At 40.3% G+C, this 23,611-nt stretch overlaps 1 protein-coding gene across 5 annotated transcripts in view; it reads right to left on the bottom strand.

Moving 5' to 3' along the window:
* TENM2 (teneurin transmembrane protein 2) overlaps positions 1–23,611 on the bottom strand; it is a gene marked incomplete at its 5' end in the record, with an annotated part of 970,964 nt that overhangs the window by 88,435 nt on the left and 858,918 nt on the right. For all 5 annotated transcript variants that reach the window (XM_081316730.1, XM_081316731.1, XM_081316732.1 and 2 more), the window contains one exon: positions 2,748–2,958. In XM_081316730.1, coding sequence (XP_081172856.1) covers positions 2,748–2,958 — 211 coding nt within the window. The remainder of the gene's footprint in view (positions 1–2,747; positions 2,959–23,611) is intronic.

Raw genomic sequence — 23,611 nt, 5'->3', positions numbered from 1 at the left:
CAGTGAGCGAAAGACAAGTGAGGGAGAGAGAAGCAGCGGGGTCAAGAGGACATGTGCCTTATAAGGCTTTAAGAAGCTGTGTACCAGCAGTATGAGGCATTTTAAGGGAACTGGGATTGGTTATTATATTACAGTACACTATAATACACTATATTAGCAGTCAATACAATCTGACCTAATGCCAGGTACATAAAAGGTAAAGGTAAAGGTTCCCCTGCACATGCGTGCTAGTCGTTTCTGATTCTAGGGGCTGGTGCTCATCTCCGTTTCAAAGCCGAAGAGCCAGCACTTGTCCAAGGACGTCTCCGTGGTCATGTGGCCGGCATGACTAGACGCCAAAGGCGCACGGAACGCTGTTACCTTCCCACCGTAGTGGTCCCTATTTTTCTACTTGCATTTTTATGTGCTTTCGAACTGCTAGGTTGGCAGAAGCTGTGACGAGTAACAGGCGCTCACTCTGTTACGCGGCACTCGGGATTCGACCCGCCAAACTTCCAGGTACATAGAAAGGATCAAAGCAGAGTAAATCAGAGGGGATCAGTTGTATGAAGTGGCTCAGAGTAGCCAATCCAAAAGTGTCACCATAGATCCATATGAAGCAAGAGTCAGAATGTGACACTGGTGGCGATGATATGCAGTATCAGAGAGCTTCCAGGACCCTGATGGTCAAGTCTAGCTGACAACAGATACCATCCCCGCAATAAGGACACCAAAGTAGTAGCTGCTGATGTGTAGGACAGAATAGGATAGATAGAAGAGATAGAATAGAAGTTTTTTTTTAATTATTCCATTTATATCCCGCCCTTCTCCGAAGACTCAGGGCGGCTTACAAGCTTAGCAGTTAGGGCTTAGGAAGAACAGTAAGGCAGACCTTAGGGCTAAATAAAATAGAATAAATCTTAGAAGATTGAAATATAGACGCTGACTATAAATTAGAAAATGATGGGATGTCTTTCTTTTGTAATGAAAACAACATATTTTTTAAAAAATATTTTTCATGCAGAATTGATATGTATGTATGCTGCTTGAAATCTATACCACCCTAAGGTTGTGACAGATTGGCCATCATCATCCAAGCAGAAGACCCTGAGGTTTTATTTCTAATTATGATCTCCATATAATGAACTCTGAACATGTACCAAAATCTAAGAGTTTGATCAAGGAGTTAAGGAATAAATAACATCAGCCAGGCTTATTGTATGGATTGTACAGTATTTGGAATTCTGTGTATATGGTTTACAGATGTGGATTTATTGATTGAATGATGGAAGTTTTTTTATTAAAATCTTCTAACACTGCTACTCTTTGGGTTTGGGAAGATCCAAAGTATATTCATTTCTATTTTTCCCCCTAGCTTAGCTAAAGGGAGAAGAGAAGGACGGCAGGAAGGCAAGAAGGAAGGAAGGAAGGAAGGAAGGAAGGAAGGAAGGAAGGAAGGAAGGAAGGAAGGACAGAATAGAAGGGGGTGTTTCAGGAGGTTCAGCATGATTGATGGCAATCTGTTATAATTATCTTTTGCTGGGTAACCCTTGAGAGAAGGAGTCTACCAGTAAGCTTTTAACCCTGCCTTGTCTGCAAGTCACATATGGATATTTATTTATTTATTTATTTATTTAATTAAATTTTTATACCGCCCTTCTCCCGAAGGACTCAGGGCGGTGAACAGGGCATATCTTAAAACTACAAAAGTACAAAAGTTAAAAAAGAATTAAATTATTGCCCACAATAAAAACAATAAAATATATATATAAATATTAAAACCCTAAGTAATTCCCCATCAGGCCAGGCCAGCTTGTTCAAATAAATGGGTCTTTAACCCGCGCCGGAAGGAGCGGAGATCCGGTGCCATCCGGAGCTCAACCGGCAGCTGATTCCACAAAGCCGGAGCGCCCACAGAGAAGGCCCTCCCCCTGGGGGCCACCAGTCGACATTCTCTGACTGGAGGCACCCTGAGGAGGCCCTCTCTGTGGGAACGCACGGGGCGGAGGGGGGTCGACGCCGGCAGCAGGTGGTCCCCGAGGTATTCCGGACCCATGCCATGTAAGGACTTAAAAACCATCTCAAGTTGTCAACTGTGCTTCATTTCAGCAAAACTCTTTTGTAAAAAAAATTAGAGCTGTCACCTTTTACCAAATTTGGGATATGTTCCTCTGTCAATCTATCTGATGTAGGACTTCCATTTCCAATCAACGAATATTTAGCTTTCATGATATTTAGACTGATTAAATGCAAACAAGGTTTAATTATTTAAAAATCCAGGTAGTATTTATAGCTTATTAACAAAGTCCTAATGCAACTAAAGGATAAACAGGGCCAAAATCTGAAGAAGAACAACAACAACCACCAACCTCTCAAATTCTATATCAATGCTGTGTTTTCATATTTAGAATAATTGTGTGAGACATGAAATATATTCTTTCTGAGAGCCAGAACATATCGGACTCTCATTAGTGTCATCATATTATTTTCTCATTTTAAAGCTGGGATTCCTTTTTCTTTCCGAGCTTCCTGCATGCAATAAATCCAATGCTAGTCCTTTCCCATATGGAGACAGTATGCGAAGCCAGCATCCTGACATAAAGGCAACATTAAAAAATCATGACAAAACGCCCAGAATGAGATTTTTAGCATGAGACAGAAAAGAATTTCACTAGTGAAAGCTGCATTCCATGTTAAACCACTATTGAAAACCCCTGCCAAAAAAAAAAGCTCCCGTGCCTTTACAGACTTGTATATTTAGTTATTACCTGCTATTGAAGGGGTTTTCTCCTGGGATTATATGAGTGCTGTCTTTCCCCACTAAGAGCTTAATTCGATCATAGAATGACTTTACAGCTTCTGAACCGGAGTGGCTTTGCTGTATAATGTCTAAGGGATCACGTGAGCCATGGCAGAGAAGACTATTCTGACAAGTCGACTGGAGGCAGCAATCTGGATCCAAACAATCAGTGAGGCCATCTGAAAGGAAGAACACATAAGCTATTTTCCCCAGTCATTCGATTGTACCACTGCTTACAGCTCACCATTGCTTCCTTACAAGCTGAACAATGGCATTGCTAATCTCAGCACATTTAACTTTAGTTATATACTGTATATACCCAAGCATTTTCATCAACATGGTAACTTTATTATACCAAATTACCTCTGTTACTGCCTTTAGGGTCACTACAACAAATGCCAATGTAAGTCGTTAAAGATACGATTCTCAATTTTGGAATGAACTTTTTCAGCTTTGCGAAAGGCCCAAATCAGTTTTTCTGTGAGGCTCCAAAGTCTGGGATGTGCAGATTAAACTAAAATCCTGCCCATTTTACTACTCATATTAGTAGGGCAGTAGAATATTCCACTCTATATGTTATTTTATAGACCAACAATAATAACAACAATTGTAATTTGTGTTCATAATGTCTCCTAGAATATAATGTCATAATAGCAATAGCACTCACACTTATATAATGGTGCATGGTGCTTTATAGACCTCTCTAAGCACTTTACAGAGTCAGCATATTGACCCCAACAATCTGGGTCCTCTTTTTTACTGACCTCAGAAGGATGGAATTTTGAGTCAACCTTGAGCCAATCAGGACCGAACTGCTGGCAATCGGCAGAGTTAGCCTGCAATACTGCATTCTAACCACTGAGCCACCATGTCATAATGTCTTATGGACATAATGCCTTTGTGTGTGTGTGTGTGTGTGTGAAAGTCTCCTACAAAGCACAGCCTTTTCATATATATTCCTGTAAAATAAATATTTGTTAATATAGATTGTCCATTAATCAAGTTTTAATAAAAATGATCCTCCTTCGATTCTTTAATAACATATTTTCACAATGAAGTTACTTCCGTGCATGGTTTTAAATATCATCTCTCTGTGTTTATATATAGCTTTTAATCATCTTTTTTCCCCAGATTTGTTATGTGTGGCAGCCAGGGAATGATTATCTGGCTTTTACTGATAGATCTCTGTGACTAAAAACTCCAATGACGAGACGGTTGTTCAAACCTGTTTCCCCTGGAACATATCTGAAAGGTTTTAATATACTCAATCCAGAAAATTTAACAAATTATTATCTATCATATGTCTTTATGATGGAGTGAGCTTTTCCTAAAAAAATAGATGATGGATGTTTGGGTCTGATCAGCTACGAATCTGATTAGGTATTTTGAAGACTTATGCCATGTTCACCCATGATCACTTTGAGACTTTTTTTAAAAAAAGGAAATGGCATTAACAGCATTCGGTTTTCATTTCATGTACCACTAAGTTATTTTACTATTTGAAATTAAGATTTCATTTTTAATTTCAAGGTCAGTGACTTGTGATCCCCTCTAATCTGGAAGTCCTTTTTCATCATGGAGGTAGAATATTTTTTCAGATTCTACTCATTTTATATAATCAATGTGAGACAATCATTAGACTCATATAATAACTGAAGATGGTTTTCCTATTAAAACTTTGACATTACCCCCACAACACACTATTTCTGGTGCTTGTAATTATTCATTTAAAATGGTTTATTGTTTATTGTTTGTTCAGCAGTTTGTACATGCAGGTAGGAGAAAAGAAAAGCCTGTCAATATGTTAAGTAAGGGATTCAAAGGTAAGATGCAGAAAATTACTCTTTTCTACACATTTGTGTTTACCTGTTCCAGCTATGAACACTTCTTTGCTTTGGCTATTATAGGAGTGAGAGTATGTTATGCCTATAATGACCTCATCAAACTGCATGATTATGGGCTGAAGCATCTGTACACTTTGGACAACACCATGAACTTTAAATTGGCATACCAAACTCCCAGTGGCCTGTCAATCATGAGAATAACATCTTCATGCCAGCAAGCCCCCTTGGATATAGTCTGACATTGCAATCTTCAGTAAATTACCCTGTCACTGCCAATCTTAGAGTTATCTCGCAAACAATCAAGAAGGCAATCAAACTGTTCTGAAGGGCCAGTTCAGGACTTCGGATGGCTAGACATTTCTCCATTCAACACTAGTGAGAAACCTATATATCACTACCTGGAGACTGAATGGAAACACACACACACACACACACACACACACACACACAAAAACACTTTTTAGATTTTGTAGGTAAGTCTGTAGCAAGAATCTTCATGAAACTGCTTTCCCTTTACTTCTCTGCCCTGTTACAGTGGCTTGCTAATATTAATTAATTTACAAAGCCTACATTTTTTCCAGCATGCAAAGAGTTTTTGAGTTAAGTACAGAATCAGATATCTTCTTCAACTAGAAAAAAGACACAGTGTTAAAGTGTAGATGGAAAGAAAATCTGAAGGCAGAGAAGAGTTATTTTGCTTTTTTTTATGAAAATCAATATTTTTACAAGACAGATATTTTAATTCTGTCAGTAATATTAAATTTAAGATAACAAAATATCTGAAATCCTAAACTTATTTACTAGAATGCCTTTCCTAATAGGATGTCCTCTAGATTATTCCCTGGAATCCCAGTCATGCTTGTTAGGAAGTCCCCATAAATCCCAAAGCATCCTCCTAAGAAGTTGTGTTGTGGAATAAGCCTTATTAAATTTGGCAGAACTTCTTATATAAACATATGTGCATCAGGTGACTCTTTAAGTAACAGTTGAAATGTGGAACAAAATTATCGATGCTACTCACAAACCCATCAATTACACACACACATCATCACATACAATTGTATCTGACACTTTAAATACACTGATATTATGGTTGAATTGCTCATGAACAATGAAATTTAAGTTGTTTTTTTTGCTGAAGTGATAACATACATTTCAAAGAATAATCTTCAGTGCATAATAAGGAATGATGAGTTTACGGGAGAATAGGCACATTTAATTTATTGATCTTATGCTGAATAAAAATGTTAGTTGACTCTTAAATCTGATGGTGGTTATCAAACTCTTACATCATTTTTGAATAAAATTTAGTTATAGTGCATCTTAATAAATATTAGTGAATTTTAGAACCTGTGAAGTAAAATCAGCATATATTTATATTTAAAATAATAAGGATAATCCATATAATAGGTCAAGATGTCTTTTTAAGTAATTCATTTATGTTTTCTGTGTACAAGCATACATAAACACATACAGAGTAACATACAGTTTAAGGAAAACCTTAAACAAAAACAAAATATTTGGGTCAAGCCAAATATTTCAAAATCATCATGTATCAAGGATCTACAAGCTAAATATATAAAAAATAGTTTTTCAGATTGAGAAGTGCCAAGAATCTGGATATTGGAAAAAAGAAACACTCCTTATTGTTGCCAAGAGAGTGATATGGTTGCCCTAGGTTATAAAGTGCTTTATAATGCTTATTTTGGCAGCTTTCTTGGAGAAGTTAATATTTATTACCATTTATGATGGCAGAAAACAAAGAGTAACACACCAATTTAGTGTGTTATTTAATTTCAGTCAAGAAATTAACTACATGCACACTTCATTTCAGGGAATCAACTAAACTAAACTAAATCAATTAAAATAAATATTCAGTAGTTTAATCCAAGCAAGACATTTATATTTGTTTTCTTCTAAAAACATGCTCTCCACATACATACATTTAAATGTATTTCTCATTGGTGTCCATGACAAAAGATGTCCATACATTGATATTTGTAACACACTGCTCATAATTATATACAAGGCAACCATTGTGTTGTACCATAGTTTCTAATTGTCCCCTTTGCCTCATCCCTTGAAATATCATATGTTTGTGTGTATATATATATATATATATATATATATATATATATATATATATATATATATATATATATATATATATATATATAAAATTTATATACCGCCCTATTCCCGTAGGACTCAGGGTGGTGTACAGGGAGGATTAAAAACAAATATACAAAAATTAAAATCAAATTAAAAATTAATTAAATCAAATCCCCAAAATTTAAACTAAAACCCAATAAAATTAAAACCCCTCAGCCTGGGCCAGACAGCTCAAAGAGCCAAGTTTTCAGGTCCCGGCGAAATGAGCGAAGGTCGGGGGCAGTCCTAAATTCCATGGGGAGGAACAGTATACAGTATATATATATATATATATATATATATATATATATATATATATATATATATATATATATATATATATATATATATATATATATATATATATATACTCCCTTTATATAAAGTCTCCCTTTAATTCTTCGGTTAGGCTAAAACAGGATATAAAGATTTGTCCCATGTTTGGGGCGTAGCAAGGTAATCTAAAAATAGTTAACAAGCATTTGACACATATCTCCCCTTGCTTCTCAGCTAACAAAGCGAGAGAGAGTCTGTGGCCTAGAGGTAAAAACAACTGCCTAATGTGCAATCAGCCCAGGTTCGAATCTCAGAAGGGTATGGCTGACTGATGAAAACTAATAAGTTTGAAATGCATATCAGTCTCCCTTAATTCTTTGTTAGCAATTAAAAATTTACACACACACACACACACACACACACATATATATATATATAATATACTGTATATACATATACTGTATGTTTATATATATATATATATATATATATATATATATATATACACTGTATATATATATATACACTGTATATATAAATATACTGTATATATATATGTATATATATATATATATATATATATATATATATATATATATATATATATATATATATATATATATGTAGATCTAGAGTCTCGGGTTTCTTCCCGCGTTCCTTTCATCTTCAGAAAGTTGTGGCGACGTTTCGACGAAATCCCATCCGTCATCATCAGGCCGGAGTGTTCCTCCTGCTGCTTCCAGGAGCAATGCGTGGTCTGGCTGTTCCTTTCCTTCCAACTGCCGGTGGGGCTGTGTTCTGACTGGGTGGAGGCGTGGCTGCTTTCTGATTGGGTGGGGGTGTCCTCCGATTGGGTGGAGGCGTGGTTGTCTTCTGATTGAGTGGAGGCGTGGCTGTCTTCTGATTGGGTGGATGCGTGGTTGTCTTCTGATTGGTTGGAGGTGTGGCTGTCTTCTGATTGGGTGGGGTGTGTTCTGAATGGGTGGGGTTTTTTGTTGTGTTGTAATATCCTGAGTGTTGTGATTTGGTGTCCTGAGGAGTGGGCTGTGTAGTGGCCTCCAGAGCTTTGGTTTGGCTCCGAGTTCGAGGACCTGCTATGTATCTCTGGTATGGGTCAGTCAGGTTCGTGTGTGCGTTCTTCTGCTTGGGTGATGGCACTTTTGCTTGACTTGTTCTGTCTTCTGTGTGGGGGAGTTTTTGTTCTGGGTGTGGATGAGTCTTGCTGGGGCTGGTGGCATTTGGGGTTGTTTGTTGGTTTTTTAAATCCTTGTTTGCTGAAATTCGTTTCTCTATCAATGCTGGTTTCCAAATGTCATGTAGGCGGGAGGTGTCGTCTCGCTTGTTCATACTGTCTGGGTGTTTTTCTATTTCAATGGCTTCTCTGATTATTCTGCTATTGAGATGTTCTATTTTGGCGATTGTTTTTGTACCTTCAAAATTGATGTTGTGTCCCGTAGTGTTTATGTGTTGTACTAGTGAAGATGTGTGATCTTTCTTCTGTACTGAGTTCTTATGTTCTTCTACACGTACCTCTATTCTTCTGTTAGTCTGTCCGATGTATGTTGCTGGACAGGAGGCGCATGGGATTTGGTATATGCCCTGGTTTTCCAGTTCTATTTTGTCTTTGGGATTTCTCAGGATGGTTGATATCTTTCTGTCAGTGTTAAATGCGGTTTTGATGTTATGTTTGCGTAGTACTTTACTGATTTTGTCGGTTGTTCCTTTTATGTAGGGCAAGATGGCTCGTCCGTTGTTCTGTTCTTCTTCTTGGATGTTTTTCTGTTTCGGAGTCCCCTGCTGAATCATATTGGTGATTTTGTTTTTTTGGAACTTGTTTGCTGTCAATATGTCTGTCAGGATGTGTAGTTCTGTTTGTATATGTGTTTTATCTGCAAGGCGTCTGGTTCTTGTTATTAGTGTTTTGGCTACTGAATTTATTTGTGCTGGGTGATGATGTGATTGCGCATTGAGGTAACGGTTGGTGTGCGTTTTCTTTCGGTAGACTGTGTGTCCTAGGGTGCCGTTTTGTTTTTTGTATATAAGTACATCCAGGAAAGGTAACTGGTTGTTTGTTTCAATCTCCATGGTGAATTTTATTTTGGGATGTAGGCTGTTCAGGTGTGTTAGGAAGTTTTCTAGCTCCTTTCTTCCGTGGGGCCAGATCACGAAGGTGTCATCCACATATCTGAGCCACAGTTTTGGTTTGTTTGTAGTCTTTTCCAGAGCGTTAGTTTCAAATTCTTCCATGAAAAGGTTGGCGATAACTGGTGATAGAGGGGATCCCATTGGTGCGCCTTCTATTTGTTTGTATCTCTGGCCTCTGTGTATGAAGTATGTGTTTGATAAGCAGTGTTCTGCTAGTTCTATAATATGGTTTGGTGGTTGGTATTTGCTTCTTATTGTTGATAGAGCTTCTTGGACTGGCACCTGGGTGAATAGTGATACCACATCGAAGCTGACTAGCAAGTCTTTTTGGTCTATCTGTAGATTTTTCACTAATTCTATAAAGTGGTATGAGTTTTGGACATATGAAGCTGCCATTTCTGCTTGAGGTTGTAGTTGTTTTGCTAGGTATTTAGCTAAGTTTTGTAGTGGTGAGCCTATAGAACTTACTATGGGTCTTAGTGGGATTCCATCTTTGTGTATTTTGGGGAGGCCATATAGTTTTGGGCATCTGGATGACTTCTCCCTGGGAATGATTGTTTGTTGGATTTCTTGGCTTATAGAAGTTGATTTTATCTTTTTCTTGGTGGTCTTTTCTAGATAGGTTGTGGGATCTGTATATATAGGTTTGTATGTAGTTTCTTTGAGTAAGTTGGACAGTTTCTCTTCATAGTCTGATGTGTCCATTACCACTGTAGCATTGCCTTTATCTGCTGGTAGTATGATTATGCTGTTGTCTTTTCTTAGGTTTTGCAATGCTACTTGTTCTTCTTTTGTTAGGTTGCTTTTGGGTGGTTTGCTTGTGCATAGGATGTGGGTGACTTCATGTCTGACTTGGTCTGCTTCATCTGCATTGAGTTTAGTTAAGCTGGTTTCAACTCCACATATGATGGTTTCTGTGGGAATTTTCTTTGGTGCAACAGCGAAGTTGAAACCTTTTGCTAGGACGTTTGTTTCTGCTGTTGTTAGTCTTCTGTGGGAGATGTTATGCACTACTTGTTGTAGATGTTGTTGTGATGTGGTTGTTTGGTTGTTGTAGTTCTCTAATTGTTTGAGTTTCTTTGAATGTCTGTTGTTTTTATAGATGGTCTCTGTTTCTGCTCTCCAAACCGCCAGTTGTTTCACTTTGTCCCATAGTATCGGGTGAATAATGTTGCTGAGTTTGAGATGTAATGTTAGTAGGTCCTTGTTTGTTTGGTCTAATTGAAATCTTTTATTGTGGAGTTCATTTCTTAGTAATGCCATTTCTGTTCTTCTTAGAATGCGTTTGGTTGAAGTGGTATTGATGTGGAATTTCAATTTGAAACAATTTGGTCTTATATTTTGGTCTCGACATTGGCATAGGAAAGGTATGTCACTTAGTATTCTTGCTCTTCGTACTTCTGACTTTTCGTAAGTCCTGGTTAGTTGGTAGATGTCCTCCCCGTAGAGGTTTGATATTTGTTTTCGTAGATTCTCGCGGGTGTCTGTATGTGTAGATCTAGAGTCTCGGGTTTCTTCCCGCGTTCCTTTCATCTTCAGAAAGTTGTGGCGACGTTTCGACGAAATCCCATCCGTCATCATCAGGCCGGAGTGTTCCTCCTGCTGCTTCCAGGAGCAATGCGTGGTCTATATATATGGATCTTTGGTCACCCGAATGACCAAAGATCCACATACAAACACCCGCGAGGTAAAGGTAAAGGTAAAGGTAAAGGTAAAGGTAAAGGTAAAGGTTCCCCCGCACATGCGTGCTAGTCGTTTCCGACTCTAGGGGCCGGTGCTCATCTCCGTTTCAAAGCCGAAGAGCCAGCGCTTGTCCGAGGACGTCTCCGTGGTCATGTGGCCGGCATGACTAGACGCCAAAGGCGCACGGAACGCTGTTACCTTCCCACCGGAGTGGTCCCTATTTTTCTACTTGCATTTTTACGTGCTTTCGAACTGCTAGGTTGGCAGAAGCTGGGACGAGTAACAGGCGCTCACTCTGTTACGCGGCACTCGGGATTCGATCCGCCAAACTGCCGACCTTCTGATCGACAAGCTCAGCATCTTAACCCACTGTATATATATATGTTTTCTGAGGTTTTCACGGGTGTTACTCGTCCCAGCTTCTGCCAACCTAGCAGTTCGAAAGCACATAAAAATGCAAGTAGAAAAATAGGGACCACTACGGTGGGAAGGTAACAGCGTTCCGTGCGCCTTTGGCATCTAGTCATGCCGGCCACATGACCACGGAGACGTCCTCGGACAAACGCTGGCTCTTCGGCTTTGAAGCGGAGATGAGCACCGGCCCCTAGAGTCGGAAACGACTAGCACGCATGTGCGGGGGAACCTTTACCTTTTATATATATATATATATATATATATATATATATATATATATATATATATATATATATATATATATATATATATATATATATATATATATATATATATATATATATATATATATATATGTACAAGTACAAACTTTATGACAAGATTGGATTTTAGGCTAAGCTTGGATTGTAGGAAAGACCCTGGTTATGGTTCTTTTAGCTTCTTGAGGAAAGAACCAAAAAGAAGTAATTGGCAGCATGTCCTGACATATTTACTCAGATATATTAGATAGATAGATAGATAGATAGATAGATAGATAGATAGATAGATAGATAGATAGATAGATAGATAGATGATAGATAGAGACAGACAGACAGACAGACAGACAGACCGACCATTAGCAGGGATTAGATTAAGTCAAGAGGATAACTGTCTGATCAAAGTCCTGCCTTTGCTTTATAAGCAATGGGCAAATAAAGGGGTGGGCGTTTGATCACAGAGTTGTGTTTGCTATCTTGATTTTTTGATCTTCTTTTGAAGACATATTTGGAAATTCAGTTGGCATCAACCAGAAAGTCTTTCTCTAGTATGATATTCTTCTCAGAAATCAAAGATTTGCTGCCCCTGTTGCAATTTAGGCATATAATGAACTTGTTTTAATTGTCTTTGCACTGATTATTAATATTTTCTTCTATGGCCTAGTTACAATTAGCCATTTATAATATATAGCATTGTGATTATTTTCTTGTGGTACAATTCCTGCATATACATGTCTGACAGCACCAAAATATTGAAATAAATATTGTTTATTAATAGGTTTTTAAATTGTCCACCTTATTAATGGCTATTCTATAGTGGTTCTAAAATAGACTTTCTGAAATAATACTGTTATGTAGCAAGAGATCCAGAAATTTATAGAATTCTTTCTGATAGCTCAAACTAACAGTGCCAAGCCCAAATTAATTGGAAATTAATAAAGATTCAGTTACAGACAACTAAGGGATGAGTTGCTGGTGATGGAGGTGGCATGTTAGAGTACAGCCAAATCAACAATGATTCTTCCCAACCTTCTCATTTCAGGGAATAGACAGTGAAGATATGAACATCACTAGTATTGATGGTTGACATAAACTTTCAATCCAAAGGTAGCAGCATCTGTCACTTGGAGCTGCCTGTCAAAAAAATGCTCTGTTGCGCAGACAATCAAAGCCACTGTTTAAGCATGAGACAGGGAAGATCAGTTGACTTCTGGTGTATTTTGCATACATTCAATCACTCACGTTTTTCATTCACTCATAGGTTTCATTCAATTCCCCTTACAGTCAGAGTTTAGCAAAGGAAAATTAAAAACAAAACAAAAACAATCAAACAAATATGCAGGAACATTTTCACTGAATGGATTTATCATTAAGTATAGTACAACATCCATGTATGCATATTATCTACATAGAAGCTATGTGGGATTTGCACACACTTAATCCTCATTTAATCTCAAGCACACACTTATAAGCCTTTTGGATGGTTTATCACCAAGTTTGGAGAAGCACCAATATTGAAAGAATAACAGACATATACCTTATATTCTCTACATCTCTACTTCTGTTTGGTTTGCTTAAAAATGAAGTCAAATACCTACATTTAACATTTACATGTCACTGCTTGCCTATTGGGCTATGGGCATTTCCTAAGCCAATTTTGATAAATTCTGGTTACAGTTTTTCACTCAAAAAGTCATTGCCAGAATCAATAAAATTAATGTTGGTAACAAACTTGTGAAGTTTGAAAATACAAACCATTATTACTAATTGTACAGAATATTTTCCCCAAGTTAGAAAAACAAGTTCATGATTTACTGACTCTCAGTATGAACCAGATTTTCTGCATATGCTACCCGTATTTTTATATATTTAAAACTATCAATAACAGATTTCAATTGTTTATTATGGTAGCAATTTTAAAAATGACTTCAAGCATCAGGTCCATTGTGTTTGCTCAGGGGAGCCTTTTTCCCCCCTCCTGAGGTATTGTGGATATTTGTACTTAGAACCTTATAAATCTTTTGTCTGAGCTGAATTAGAAACTCCTGCTGTGGCAGAGCTTGATGAGGCAAGCTAAATTACATGATTTGCTTTTCTGCTCCAAAATACTTGCATTATCTTAAATGCCACAAGCCTGATGAAATATCAAATCACAGGATTCACCATTCTATAAAAGCAAAGCTGGCCCAAATAATTATTGCAGGAGGGCAAGATCCATCATTTCTCTCTCTCTCTCTCTCTCTCTCTCTCTCTCTTTTTTTTTTTTCTCCAGACATTTCTCTCTCTTTTTTTTAAAGATGATTTGTTTTTTAATACTAAAAGCATACATTCTTAAGGAAACAGGTCAAACATTCTACTCAGAAAACATGTTATTTTGCAAAGTGAATCTTGTCTTGCCCCCAAAGAAACCATTATTTAGAGACATAAAAACCTTCTTTGTCTTATTTTGCTAGCTTAGTCAGAAAAAAGAGTTAACTATATCCAATTTATGGGGTTCAATATTGTGCTGGTTAGATATGCATAGATTTCCTCTGATTTCCTCTTATTTTGTATAAGAAGATATTTACACTGAAAGAACATTTATTTGGATTCTTAATTTGTGAAATAAGTTAGAAGAGAACAAGGAAATTGCTATGGTCATTAGAGATTTATCTGTAAGAAGCAACCTGTTAGATGTTTTGTGCCAGCCATGGCAGTTCCCCAAAAGGGTCATCAGATGGGAGCAAAGAGGCTTCTTTGCTTCCACTGATGAGCCAAGGGTCTCAGACCCGACAGCCCCATTGGTGAGAGAGTTTTATGGTCAGGGAGGGACCAAGACCCCCCATAAATACCTCTGCACGAGGGGCTGCTCTTTGTTCTAGTTCTACTTCTAATCCTAGCTTCTAATTCTGCTTCTGCTTCTACTCCTAGTACTTCTTCTGTTTTAGTTATGTAATGCTAGCTTGTTTTTATTTTATTTCTCTCTCACATGCAGGCATGAATGCTTTCATGCCAAGTATTTCTTTCTCTTTGATCTATCATTGAATAAAGCTAATATGATTGCATCTCTGCGTGATGCTTTTACTTGGAAGCACCTTTAACGATCCATTGTGAGATCACCTCACAAGTTGGTAGCCAGAGGATGGTTTAAAGGAACGCTTCCAAGTCCAACAAGATGTCTAGAAGAACCAGCACAAATCCATTTATAACAGATGGCAGGAAATCTCCGGTGATGACCAGGAGTCATCGATCTAAGACGGCATCCCTGCCTACATCTAAGCCTTCAGCCCCTGAAGCAATCTCCGCTGCAGGTGAGAGCACAGATGACCTCCACCCCGTCAGAGGATCCAGCAGAGCATCTGGGAGTGCACTGCATGCCTCCCTCCCCCTGAACGCCACAGAGGAGAGCATAGAAGGCTTGCAGACTGCCCAAGACTGCTCAGATGCTGCAGAGACGGACCTGGCTGAAGCCAAACGCTGCGTGAGTAAGCTGACTGCACAGGAACGTGAAGAGCTGCTTGAAGAGATCTTTGCAATGCAGGGGAGGGGGAAGACAGCCCAGGAAACAGCTCAGAAAGCCTCAGAACCCCTGGTGAGTTTTTCCCTAGCGACCACGAGGCCTCCAAATATGGCGCCCGCCACCCTTAGTGACCCCGGGACCCCAGGGCTTTTGGCGCAAACCCCCCCGCCCAGCTGTGAGCTACAGCTTCCTGGGGCAAGCGGAAACAAGATGGCTCTGCCCACATGGTCTGGAACAGGAAACAAGATGGTGGCCCCCAGTAACCCCACACGGTCTAACAAAGACAACCCTGTTTTAAGCCTGGAAAGCCAGCAATCCCTGGCATCCAGCCAAAATAGCATGCAATCCCTGGCATCCAGCCGAAATAGCATGCAATCCCTGGCATCCGGCCAAAGCAGCATGCAAATTCCTGGGTTCTCCCCACCACAAAGCCTAAAGTCCAATGATGACAATGAGGTCTGTCCAGCCGAGACTCATACTAATGCTGCAGCAATTCACGCAGCCATCCAGCTCCTAACTGCTGCCCTGGGGCCCAAAAAGACGTCGGGGGTAGCCACCCCCCCTCCAAGGCCTCCTACCCTCTCCCCGAGGCCCAACTGCTGGGAGGGGTCCAGCCTGGAGCCTCCCAACAATCAACCCCCGCGGCCTCCCACCTTCTCTTCAGGTCTTCAGGACCAGCTATGGGCTTCTCAAGGCAAACCAGGCAATGCTGAAAATCCATGTGCTTGCAATTCTCAGAAGAAATCATTGCAGCAACTGCAAACCGGCAAATCTGGGCTCCGCCCCCCCAATGCCTCATGGGAAGAAGGGAAAAATCCTGAACAATGCCCTCCCTCGGATCACGTGGTTTCCGGCCACGCCCATCTGGAGTTACTAAATAATCAACAAGAAAAAATTCCCTCCTTGACCACTAGAGGGATACCTTCACCATTTATGTCTATGGACACTTCTGAAATGTATCAAAAAGGAACTGAAAGGGACTTTTCCACATCTGCTAAACTTCCAAACAACTTTAAAAAACTACAACTTGGGGGGAGAATTACGACAGTTGGAATAGAGACGTCCAGATTTGTCTCTTAAAGAATGGGACTCTAGAGATGGTAATGAAAACACCTTCTTTACCCTGGGGCCCCCGAGAAGAATGGATGCACCGCCAGGCTTGCACCACTCTACTGGACTCATTGGATGGCAACTTGTACTCCAGCATTCCAGATGGACTCAAAGCTGGTGAGGTTTGGCAGTTATTACGCAATTTATTCCACAGCGATACCCTTGGTTCACTCACCCGACTCACATCTGAGCTTTACAACACCAAACTGAGGTTTGGTGCTAGTATGCCTGAACATCTTACAAAATTAACGGCACTCAGAGCTGAACTGATACCCAGAAATTTCCCAGTGACTGATACGAACATGGTTGCTATCATTCTGGCTTCCCTAGACAGGAGTTGGAGCAATTTCATTGTTTCACTGGAAGGGACCAGGAGGGAAGACCTAAATCTGTCCTACCTCACAGGAAGACTCATCGAGGAAGATAGGAGGAGAAGAAACGCAGGAGAATACGCCAGAGTCACCACTCAGCAAGTCAGAAGGGGGCGCCACAACTCAGAGCAAATTAATGCTCTAATTAAGTGTTTCATCTGTGGCTCTGAGGAGCACCTCAAGAAAGACTGCCCCCATCAAAAACAACCCCCTAAACGTGGTCCCAATCAAGTAAGGGGCAAAGGGCAAGAAAGGGGGCGTGGCAGGGGCAAAGGAAATATCAAGGGAAATTTTCTGCATACTTGTTCCCTCACCCCCACAACAAGGGTTGATAGCTCCACTGACTTATGGTTACTGGACTCTGGAGCTTCTTCTCACATTACTAATATGAGTCAAGGTTTTAAAAGGTTAAAGAAAATTAACTCATCTGTCAAAGTGGCAAATGGTGATACAGCTTTAGTTGTTGGGGAGGGGTTTGTTTCTGTACCTGGACTTGGAAAAGTTGAAGGTGTTTTGCATGCTCCTTCCATTGCCAACAACCTATTAAGCATTACCAAATTGTGTGACGATGACAAAGTGGAAGTTTTATTTCGCAAGGGGGGAGGTCATGTCACCCGGAACCAGAGGGTCATTGGAAATATTTCCATCATAAATGGTCTCCCATATTTTTCTCCTAAGAGCCCACAGCCTGCCCCAAGGCTTTCCAAAGGCAGTGTGGGCAAGGAACCTGAATCTCAGCAGGCACCTACAGCACCACTCAAAGCAACTAGAGCCAAGAGGGTGTCAGTGGGGAAGCCGCTCCACGATAAGTGCGCCCACATATTACACAGAAGATTAGGTCATGCAAGCTTCCCTGTAGTTAAAAAGATGGGAGAGTTTGCTGAGGGAGTCCAGCTCAAGGACTGTGATGTGTTTCTGGACTGTGCAATTGCAAGAAAACAAAGAGGAAGGCTGCCCCTATCTCAAAGGTGTCATTACGTAAGACTCAATACCCGTACCAACTAGTACATGTTGATTTGGTCGGGCCTTTTACACCATCCCTAGGAAAGAAAAAGTATTTTCTCACTGCCATTGATGATTTTTCACGATACGGCCACGTGTATACCCTCACAGAAAAATCTGAAGCCTTTGACGCCATAAAGTCACTGTACAACTTCGTAGAGACCCAGTACAAGACCAAGATCGCACAACTGCAGAGCGATCGCGGGGCTGAGTTCATGTCCCGAAAGTTCCAGGACTGGGTAAGGCATAAGGGCATCCGCCATTTTCTTACTGCACCATTCACCCCTTCGCAAAATGGTGTAGCTGAGAAAAGAAATGGAATCCTGCAAACCATGATGCGTAGTCTGATTGCAGACGCTGGTGTCGCAGAATCATACTGGGGAGAAGCGGTCCACTACGCCAATTACACCTTAAACCGCACCTGGAGCAGTGTTGTGAACCAGACCCCATATTTCCTGGTTCACGGTAGGAAACCAAATCTGGCACATTTGCGTGTGTTTGGTTCCTACGCATGGGTGCACATCCCCAAGCAGCTGCGGAAGAAGGGGAGATCTGTTTCCCAGAGACTAAGGTTCTTGGGCTATGCTCCTGGCTCCAAGGCCTATCGTTTCCTGGGAGAAGGGGGCAGGCCTGTGACTTCCCAATCTGCCTCTTTCGAAGAGGATTCCAATTGGACCCAGATCCACTCAAATGATCTGAGCCCATATGCCAACCGACCCAGCAAAGGCACACCGACCACGACATCACCTGAGACGACCACATACCCTGCCACCGACGAAAGTGAGGAACAAGGCGAAAATGCGTCCAGTCCCACGGAGGAAGACACGCCCTCTTCACCCCCAGCGACGCCTCAGAGACCCACGGAAGAAAAGAGCGGTGAGTGGCAGAAGGTAAGGAGGTCAAAGCGGTCCAACAAAGGGGTCCCACCAAAGAGAATTGACATTGGCCACATCGCGTCTGTCAACAGCGTTGTGGTCACCCCAAAATCCTTCTCTGACATCCAGGAGCTGCCCATCGAAGAGCAGGAGAAATGGCAGCTCGCAATGGAGAAGGAGATGCAGAGCTTAAAGAAACTCAAAGTCTTCACCCCCCAGCAACCACCAAAGGAGAGGAAAGTCATTGGCACAAGGTGGGTTTACAAAGCCAAACCACTTGCCAATGGCCTCTACCTATATAAGGCCCGTTTGGTAGCCCAGGGCTTCGCTCAGTGCTATATGGAAGACTACGCCGAGACGTACTCTCCAACTGTCCGCGCAGAGAGCGTCAAGGCCGCCCTCGTGACTGCAGCCACTCTGGGAGAATAAGTCTTCCAATTCGACATCCAGACGGCTTACCTCCACGCCAACTTGGACCGGCAGATCTACGTGAGGGCTCCTCCTGGCTACCAGCAAGAAGGGGGAAATACATGGTTGCTTCACAAAGGGTTATATGGTCTCAAGCAGTCAGGGAAATTATGGTATGACTGTCTTAGAAAGAGTTTAGAACGAGTTGGTTTCACCGCATCTCATGCAGATGAATGTGTCTTCACACGCAATTCCAATGGTACCACAGAACGGGTGTTAGTTTATGTGGACGACCTATTATATGTAGGGCCTGACAAGGAAGGGTGTGATGAATTTGCCAAGGCCCTGGAAGAAAAGTTTACTCTGAAGTCTTTGGGGCGGGTTGACAAGTACTTGGGTGTGCATATTTTGGCCACTAAGGGGGGGTTCGCTCTATCTCAAAAAGAAAAGATAGAGGAATTACTGGCCAAATGCAAAATGACAGAATCTAATCCTACGCATAGCCCAATGCAAAGCGACTTTTACAACCACACCCATAAGGACGGTCCTGAGTTCACAGATAACACGCTTTACAGATCTGTGATTGGCTCCTTGCTATACATCAGCAATTGGAGCAGACCTGACATAGCTTTAGCTGTGAATCTATTGTCCAGGCACGTGGAACACCCAAAGGAATTCCACTGGACTGCTGTTAAAAGGGTGCTTAGATACCTTAAGGGCACAGCTGATGCCCTCCTTATGCTAGAACCAGAGAAGGGGAAGACGGCCCAGCTCTCCGCTTACTCAGACGCAGACTGGGCTGGCGACACCAAAACTAGACGGAGCACTTCTGGTTTCCTCATATTGCTAAATGGCTGTCCAATACATTGGCATGTTAGGCAGCAAAAATTTATTTCTTGCTCCACGGCCGAGGCTGAACATGCCAGCCTGTCAGACACGGCCAATGATTTGACTTGGTTCAATGAGCTAATAACAAGCATCTGGGCATCTCCTCCTCTGCCCATCCAAATTCTAGAGGACAACACGGCCGCAATTGCAATCTCGGGCGCTTATGCTGTAGGATCTAGGTCTCGGCACATAGACATACGCTATAAAAATGTCAGACAGCTTACCAAAAGGGGTTTCATTCATGTTGAGCACTGTAACACAACTGACCAGATAGCTGATCTGTTCACCAAACCTGTTCCCATTGACCGGCACAACCTTCTGTGTAAGCGTTTGTGTTTGGCCTTCTGAATGTTTTTATGCATGTCTATGACACCTGCTCGCCCCTCACATACATTCACTGGTCCCTGCCATTGGCTGGCAAGAAGGGGAATTGTTAGATGTTTTGTGCCAGCCATGACAGTTCCCCAAAAGGGTCATCAGATGGGAGCAAAGAGGCTTCTTTGCTTCCACTGATGAGCCAAGGGTCTCAGACCCGACAGCCCCATTGTCGAGAGAGTTTTATGGTCAGGGAGGGACCAAGACCCCCCATAAATACCTCTGCACGAGGGGCTGCTCTTTGTTCTAGTTCTACTTCTAATCCTTCTGAATGTTTTTATGCATGTCTATGACACCTGCTCGCCCCTCACATACATTCACTGGTCCCTGCCATTGGCTGGCAAGAAGGGGAATTGTTAGATGTTTTGTGCCAGCCATGACAGTTCCCCAAAAGGGTCATCAGATGGGAGCAAAGAGGCTTCTTTGCTTCCACTGATGAGCCAAGGGTCTCAGACCCGACAGCCCCATTGGCGAGAGAGTTTTATGGTCAGGGAGGGACCAAGACCCCCCATAAATACCTCTGCACGAGGGGCTGCTCTTTGTTCTAGTTCTACTTCTAATCCTAGCTTCTAATTCTGCTTCTGCTTCTACTCCTAGTACTTCTTCTGTTTTAGTTATGTAATGCTAGCTTGTTTTTATTTTATTTCTCTCTCACATGCAGGCATGAATGCTTTCATGCCAAGTATTTCTTTCTCTTTGATCTATCATTGAATAAAGCTAATATGATTGCATCTCTGCGTGATGCTTTTACTTGGAAGCACCTTTAACGATCCATCGTGAGATCACCTCACACAACATTTGGATGAAGACAAAAAAGGTACAATTCACCAACTGAAATACCATATTCTCCAGCCCATAACCTAACATAGATTATAAAATACAGGTAGTCCTAAATTTACAACCACTTGCTTAGTGACCATTCAAAGTTACAACGACACTGAAAAAAGTAACTTATGACCATTTTTCACACTTACAACCATTGCAGCACCCCCATGGTTATATGATTTACATTCAGATGCTTGACAACTGACTCACATTTATGATGGTTGTAGTGTCCTGGGGTCATGTGATCCCCTTTTGCAATTTTCTGACAAGAAAAGTCAATGGGGAAACCAGATTCACTTAACAACCAGGTTACTAACTTTAACAACTGCAGTGTTTCACTTAACAACCATGACAAGAAAGGTTGTAAAAGTGGTCAAAACTCACTTAACAAATATCTCACTTAACATCAGAAATTTTGGGCTCAATTTTGGTCATAAGCTGAGGACTACTTATATAACCTAAATTAATATAGGCAAATATAGATCTGGCTCTGCCAGCTGGCCTAGGCCTCAATGGGGGTGCCCATTCTGGAGGGGGCTGTTAGAATAGGAAAGACCCCAACTCTCCCTTTGTATTTTGTATTCTCCTCCTCCCCAACTTTTAACAGTATTTATTAGTGGCCTTTTTTTTGCTTTATTAGTTTAATGTGTAGCAATTTTAATAAGCCACCCAGAGTCATCTCTGGAGAAGATGGGTGGCACATAAATTCAATAAATAAATAAATAAGTAAATAAATCAATTTGTAAAAAAAAGCAAAAATAATTATAGCTGCCACAAAATTAACATACCTATGGCAAACATTTTGGGGCTAATGTTAACTTTAATTCATTTAATTTACAGTGTTCCTACAGGAGTTGGGCACAAAAGACCCTTCAAAATGTGTGGAGAAATTTGTTTTTGAGTGGATAAGATTTTCTGTCCAATTTCTTTTAGCAGAAGCAGAATTTCTCTAACAATATCTTAAGCAATGAAGTTTCCATTAGGGGCAACAATAGCATTGCTACTAAGAAAGCACAATGCATAAAAGCCAGAAAGGTTGCAGTCTGCTGGAGAGAGTACATTGAAATACAAGATTTTCGCACACGCTCCACTCTTGCTATGTTCCACTCTTTGAAACATTTTCTAATGCAAATTGCCCTTTCCTCAAATTGAATGACAACTGCTAAGGAAAAAAAAAGCAGAAATGTGCTTGGTATTCTCTCATAGTTCATGGGAAAACAGTAATGGATTATATACCCAATGGAAAAGGACATCCATTTTCTATCTTATTCATGTACTTGTAGCCTGAGTACTTTTGGGACTAAAGCATCTATCCGTAGCTAATTGCTGCTATTGCTACCTTGAGAAAAAGGTAAGGAATGATATAAATAAGACTTGTGAAGAAAATGTGGAATATCATCTCCTGAATCACGTCGCAGGATGCTGAGAAAGATAGGTTCTATTCCTCCTTTTCCAGGCAAATCAACTACCCACGTGTTTGTATTACTGTATGTGCAGAAAATCAATCCTTCAAATTTCCCAGGAGAACAGAAAAACCTCTGGAAAACAGTTTCCAATCATTACCTACCGTACCTAGTATTGTATTGGGTAAGATGCCCCCATATTTGGCAAAATTAAAGCAAGAAGATTTGATTTTTAACTTCTTCAATTGCTCTGATATGACATTAAGGACACTGTACTCATTATACAATGGTGATGATAAAAGGTGCTGAAGACTGACATGTCCTGTAGAGATGTGGTATTATGCTCATGAGACATGGTTAACGTAACACATTTATATATCCAGAAATCTCCACTACAATAACCCAGGAACCAGGTTAGTGGTGATATTTTGCCTCGCCAAACACCAAACCACACAAATGTCAAAGCAAGATAGTATCTCTTTTTTGAAAACCTCACAGAGAAGCTATCTGTGTAGACTTATTCCTATGCACTTGTTTTCACAGTTTTGGCTTTATGATTTAATTAATAAATTCAAGATCCTCTTAATGGTTTTAAAGTTAGTTGGGGATCTTTTGGGAAGAAAATAATACAGGAAAACTACAGGCATGTGAACAACATTTTAGTATAGAGAAAGGGAGAGAAATGGAAGTATGGTACATCTTAGGTCCCTAGAGAATAACAAGACTCATTAGATCATAATTTTAGTTGTTTTCCTCAAACCTTTATTTTTTATTACTTACATATTACTTCAGACATGGGCAGAAATTTGATTTATAAACTGAAATAATAAATGACAAAATGGTGTTCTGCAGTATGATTTGAGACAAATTTGGCCAGAATGCTGTTATTTTTCTCCCACTGCTATTCCAGATATAAAGTTAACCAGTTAAGATATATTTTAATGCTGCTTATTAATGTTGAGAAGAATCATAACTGTAACAAATAAAAATAGGGCTAAGTAATGGATTGAGGGTTATATATTTGTAGATAAGCCCTAGTCTTTCAAGTAGTACAACCATTACCTCTAATAGTAGGAATTGAGGAAAAGAATACTTAAAAATAACTTCAAACCTGTGAATCTTGTTTCCAAATACTTTAACTCTCTGAATAAAGTCTATGATGTTTTAATTACATGTGCCATCTTGTGAAATTTATAGATTTTAATCAAAACCCTGTGAGTGTAAAATTTGTCATATAATTATGAATAAACTAGCCTTAATCTCCATCAAATACACATAACAATTATTTACTGAGAACTTGATTAAA

Source organism: Vipera berus, assembly GCF_964194415.1.
Source record: "Vipera berus genome assembly, chromosome: 2".
Taxonomy (NCBI): domain Eukaryota; kingdom Metazoa; phylum Chordata; class Lepidosauria; order Squamata; family Viperidae; genus Vipera; species Vipera berus.
This window is presented reverse-complemented; position numbering and strand designations above follow the sequence as displayed.